The sequence below is a fragment of the Stylophora pistillata genome, chromosome 2 (genome assembly GCF_964205215.1).
Source record: "Stylophora pistillata chromosome 2, jaStyPist1.2, whole genome shotgun sequence".
Classification (NCBI taxonomy): Eukaryota; Metazoa; Cnidaria; class Anthozoa; order Scleractinia; family Pocilloporidae; genus Stylophora; species Stylophora pistillata.
The window spans coordinates 44,778,335-44,784,334 of NC_142520.1; the positions used below are offsets into that span (position 1 = coordinate 44,778,335).

General features: G+C 38.0%; 1 protein-coding gene across 1 annotated transcript; it reads right to left on the bottom strand.

Moving 5' to 3' along the window:
- Window positions 1–1,235: 1,235 nt before the first annotated feature.
- On the bottom strand, window positions 1,236–2,724 carry LOC148739778 (diacylglycerol kinase theta-like). The gene is made up of 3 exons (XM_088749567.1): window positions 2,561–2,724; window positions 2,153–2,295; window positions 1,236–1,240 (listed from the first exon to the last, which is right to left on the bottom strand). The coding sequence occupies exons 1-3, from the start codon at window positions 2,671–2,673 to the stop codon at window positions 1,236–1,238; spliced, it is 261 nt and encodes an 86-aa protein (XP_088605693.1). The 5' UTR covers window positions 2,674–2,724.
- Window positions 2,725–6,000: the final 3,276 nt, after the last annotated feature.

Here is a 6,000-nt window from a genome sequence, read left to right on the forward strand (position 1 = left end):
GATAAAGCAAGAAATGAATACCAAAGATCAGCTTTTGAGAAAAGCGAGAAAGACAAATCGTGAAATTGACTGGTCTTCGTACAAGCGCCAACGAAACAAAGTTAACGGTATGGTAAAAAATTGCAAAAGCAGGTATCACCGTGAACTCTTAGAGGAGACTGTGGGTTCACCTAACAAATTTTGGTCAGCTATTAAAAAACTATACCCTACAAAGTCTACAAAGGAACCAGGAGCAGCTTTTCTCGTTAATGGAGCAGTAGAAACCGACAAAGAGGTTATTGCAAATTCGTTCTGCAAATTCTTCACTGATGTTGCGGGATCTCTAAAAAGAAAGATCTTCCCTCTTTGTAATTTTGTCTGGAAAAGGCCCCTTACAATAGACACTCAGCAGCCGCTAGAGAACTTTGAGTTTAGATCAGTCTCGGATAAGGTTGTCTTTAATGCATTAAAGAGCCTTAAGAGAAATAAGTCCTCTGGCCTTGACAACTTTCCTTCTGGAATGTTAAAGGACTCTGCTGATATAATAGCCAAGCCTCTCACGCATATAATTAACCTGTCTCTCGCAACAGGGTCGATACCTACTGACTGGAAAGCGGCTAAAATTGTACCACTTTTTAAATCTGGTTCAATGGCCGAAATCGACAATTATAGGCCTATTTCAATACTTCCTTCAATGTCAAAGATCCTGGAGAAAGTGGTATTTAAGCAGCTGATGGCTCATTTTGAACAGAATGGTCTACTTTCTCATTTTCAGTACGGCTTCCGTCGCATGCGCTCTACTGAACTGGCCGTTACTCATCTAACCGATGTTATCAGAAGAGAAGGTGAGAATGGTAACCTGACAGGCTGTGTTTTCATTGATCTATCAAAGGCGTTTGACACCATCAGTCACTCTGGCCTTCTGAGCAAGCTTTCAACTTACGGAGTTCGTGGAACAGAACTCGCATGGTTCACTGATTACTTTTTCTGCAGATCACAAGTTGTCCAATATAAAGGCGTGCTATCAGAACCTCAACCCATTCTCACAGGTGTTCCTCAGGGAAGTATCCTGGGTCCTATCTTATTCATTATCTTTTTCAATGATGTACATAAACCGCTTCAACACTCGAAGATTATCACTTATGCCGACGATTCAGTCATCTATACCTCTTCTAAAGATATTGATACTATACAGAGAAGCCTTAGCGAGGATATGAATAACCTGTGCGAGTGGTTTAAAGACAACGAACTGATCATTAACCTAAAAAAGGACAAGACGGAGGCTATGTTATTTGGAACAGCTAAAAGAATCAACCTTCAAGACAAGGAACTTAAACTTTCTGTTAATGGGACACTCATCAATAACACCTCTACCTATAAGTACTTAGGTGTTCACCTTGACTCATCACTAAACCTTGCATCACATTTTGACCGAATCTATAAAAAAGCTGCAACCAGAATTAATCTCTTGCGATCAATTCGTCCTTTGATCGACCAAAAGTGTGCAGAATCGATCTATAACACTATGATCGCACCTATTTTTACCTATTGCGGAACACTTGGTCTTAGCTTTCCGGATTACCGAAAGGAAATGATAAAGAACATCGAACGACGAGGCTTTAAAGTTATTGGCAATAGTTCTTTTAATCCCCCATCCGTGAACAATTTGATCAAGCGTAAAAGCTGTTTGTTTGTTTTCGACTGTCTCCTGAATAATGTTTGCACCCCCTTTAAGAAATACTTCGAAAGACTGGTTCATTCTAAGGCCACTAGGAATAACGGTATATCAGTGAAATTACCCAAAGTACGTTTAGAATTTGGTAAAAAGAGCTTCTATTACCAAGGAGCAAAGACTTTCAACAACCTGCCTGCTGAACTAAGGTCGTTAGATTCGAGACTGAAATTTAAGAACAAATTACGAGATTATTTTAGTTAAAAATTCGATCTAAACGTGGTTATAGGTATCCTTTTTTAGAGCATTTTATTTTATTGTATGCTTTTCTAGACCTTAAGATCAATGATTATATCTTGTTAAGTTTTATTTTATTTATTTATTTATTATTTTGACAGGACCCCAAGGACAACAGTGTTACACACTGATGGGTTTTCAATCCTGTATAAAAATTCGTTATTATTATTATTATTATTATTATTATTATTATTATTATAGTGCCAAGAGGAAGCACTGCTGATGCAGGTAACTTACACTTCAACTCTTGAACAACATCATCCAAACACGACAACACCCAGCCAACTGTCCCATCACCAGCACAGATCAAGACACGAAAATCAGGAATAGATCTGAAAGCGTAAAATCTAAAACAAACACAATAATCAATTCTAGACCACGGGACCAAGATGAGAGAAGAAAACAAGGCTCGTAGCATTGGGTATAAAATAGCTCTAACTGATCAAGATGCAACTTAAACGACAAAATTAGATTTGTATCACAGTGACTTAATTTTTGTTATGTAAATACACAAATCAGTTTTCGAACTGCTACGTACTTAGTAATGAATAAACTTCAACTTCCATTGCAAAAAACAGTTTTCTAGATACGAAGGGCAGGAGTTAAACATACCCTAATAATGGGCCCCCTTCTGTGAGGCTGTACACTTGATGAGGGTTGAGCAGTCTCTGGAAAGCTGCTGACATGTCGGCCCCCTGACCACCTCCACTTCTAGAGTTAACCATTACTTGAAGGGGTTGGCTTCCAGGAGGGAACAGCCCAGGCTACAAGAAGGAAGAAACAAAAACAACAGGATAAGCATAACTCCTTTTTTGATTCAGGTCAATCGTTTTTTTTTTTTAGCTTTTTTTTTAAGTACTTCCAGAAATACTCTAGAGAAAAACCTTTGCTCTTGAATTTGCAGCTACTTATATGAAAAGTGGGTAGGACTCTCACAAACAGCTCTTTGTTGTCCATAGTGGAATTTTTGAATTTATTTACAGCATCTGCTGCTGTGTCAGCGGCAGGAAATAACACAAACACCATACCTGGAAAGAGTTACAATGTAAACATTGGGTGACGTAATTAACGGTAAAAAACTACAAAAACAAAATAAAAAAAATAACTTCCTCAGTCGTTTTTGTCATATGACCAGCTTCGAGAGCGAGTGTTTTTATGCCATTCCCGATTTCTGATTGACAAAAGCGGCGGTTCTACTCTCGCAGGATTGTCTTTCGAATTCCACAAAGTAAAACTCAATGACTTATCTTTGAGTTATCAGAGATAAGTCATTGATATCTATGAAATGCATTATCTTCCATCCACGGCGTAAACAGATTGATCTCTCCAAAGTGAACATCTATATAGATAACCCTCCTGCAACCCGGGTGGAGGAATGTCATTGTATAATTAAATGCAGCCGGTTTACATCCCACGTAATTCTTAGGCAGTCTCGTATGTCATCAGGGAGCAGTAATGGAATTTCAAAGTAAGCATTGCAGTCTGTCAAAACGAAGAAAAGCACGTAAGGTATTAAATATGCAAAAAAAAGGACATAGCACTCGGTTCAAATGCTTCATCAAACAGAGCTAAGCCCGCTTTCTTATAAATTAACAGTGGGACAAAACCTTAAACGAGTTCAGAGCCAATCAGAACACAGGATTCGCCTTATCTTGCCTACCGGCACTGCCAGCGATATTTAGTAAATAAACCCCTTCGGGCGGCTGGTATGTCGGCTGATAAGGTCCGCGGCTGAGAGATTTGGCCGAGAAGCGAAGCCTTGAGGGCAAATATGAAATTTTGAAGACAATCTCTCAACCAAGGACATTATCAGCCGACATACCAGCAAGCCAGAGCAGGGTTTATTTATTTTATAACCCTCCAATTAATTTCCACACCGCAATTAAACTGCGCGTAAACAAACAAAAAAAGCCAGAGGTGATCTGATGGCGAATGCGCGTGATTGACGCGAGCAAGCAAAAGAAAACGAGTTTGGTTTCCTTCCATGTAAATAGGAGAACGGCAAAGTTGACACTCTTGTATTGACTATGTTTTTTTTTTGCACGGAAAAAATCGGAGGACAAATATCGACGCAGACGGGGGTTATTGCGTGGTAACTTTCCTGTGATTTTGCACCACGTGACGTATAGTAACCAATAAAATCGCGCCAAAATCAATGGGTGGGTTATAAACTGTAATAATACTTGTGTAAATAGATTCATGCATTGAACTTTAGAATCTAGTAGCTCACCATAACTTGGAAACACACTTTTCATCTCACAATATTCTATAGCTGCAAAACAATTACACACAAACTAATAATTGAAATGAAGAAAGAGGACGAGAACAACCAAAACCAGAAACCGTCCTCAGAAGATTCCAATGCACAAGTCATTTGGCCACTAAAATGTCTCTTGTCAACTCGTTCCCAAACCTCCGTTCCCCTTGCAAAGTGAATGAACGTGACAGGTTGTCAAGCGAACGAGGACTCAGGGGACGAAGTTAATCTCGCATAAAACAAAGTCACTTGTCTATAAGCATCTCACAAACAAACAAAACAGAACTCACTTTCTCCTAGAATGTCGCCAATCAAAGTTTTGTATTTACTTGGTTCCAGGCCTACTGGGAGACTGCCAACACAAATGCATACACTTCCCAAGGGTTCTAAGTTTTGCCTCAAGTAGAATCTTGTGAGTTTCATTTTCCTTACAGACCTCTGCAAAGAAAAGACGTTAAGTCAATTTTGTAGAGAACCTATGATCTTCAGATAAAAGCAATATTTGTTAATATATATCATTAGAAATCACTTTGCACTTATCAAAGAAAGTTATAATTAAAGACAGAATAGCTGGAAGCACGAAATTATATAAAGAGCAAAATTTTGGCTATATAATCCGGCAGAACTTTTCTGGTTCTACACATTCTAAAAAGAATTCAATCTGGTAAAAATCAAAATCCAGATGGCCATAAACTTTAGAATAGCCACCATGATTGTAACTTTATAGGAAGTCAATTGGAAGGTGAAAAGACAGAGAAGTGCCTCACTCAGATAATTAAAAAAAACAAACAAACAAAAGAAAAAGATGGGAGAATTTTGGGAGAGTCCAAAACAAAGAAAGGGGTCAACTTTCGTGAGTGAGGAGGGGAAGGCGATTTCCTGACGAACGTTCACTCAGTTGAGGAAATATAAAGGTAATAATTAGTCCGTGAGGAAAATGTCATTTACATTGAGAACTTAGAAGAAAAAGTATCAAAGTCCTCCCAATTGATAGCCTTTACAAAGTTCAATGGCTTATTATTAATCTGAAACAAAAGCTGAACATCACATGCATTCCAAAGTCTTACTGATTAATAACAAAATCTTACTTTTCTACTATCCATCAAGGATTTCCACGGACAGTCATTGTGTTCCATTCTTCGTTCATGGACTGATAATTAAAAAAGAATAAAAGTGGTGTGAACTGGCAGGTTAATTATCAAAAGTGCTAAATTTGAAATTGAATGCACCGCATGGAGTTCTATGAAGAATTTGCGAGTAATTTTCTACACACGCTTTCATGTATTTCTTTTACTCGCGCGTAATTTGCGTGTAAATTGCGTGCAACATGGCGGATTTACAAGCATAATACGCGCGTGTAATGCTGCTATTCTTTCAGTCGGTATTGTGTGCAGTATTGAGTTAATAAATAAAGCAAATGTCCTTAAATATCACATTACGACCTCAATTATGAAAAATGAGTTTAGAAAATCTACATAAAATGGGATATGTTACCTCCTTGAGCTAGGTGTACTTCAGTCAGGGAAAAGTCATTTTCATTGGCACCTTGTGCATAGGAATTAATTTCATAGTTAACAAAAAAACCAGAGAAATTCCATTCAAACTTTATTCAAGTAGTATTTAATTTATTTTAAGTTGCATTAAAAATCAGTCCAGTGAAACAAAAAGAAAGATTGAAAATGTTCCAAAAGATTGGACTACATAATGAGAAGAGTGATGGAAGTGAACTGAGAGAAAGGATGAGAGTGAGAAAAGAGAGGGAAGGAAAAGGAAGCATGGAAGGAAGAGAGGAAGG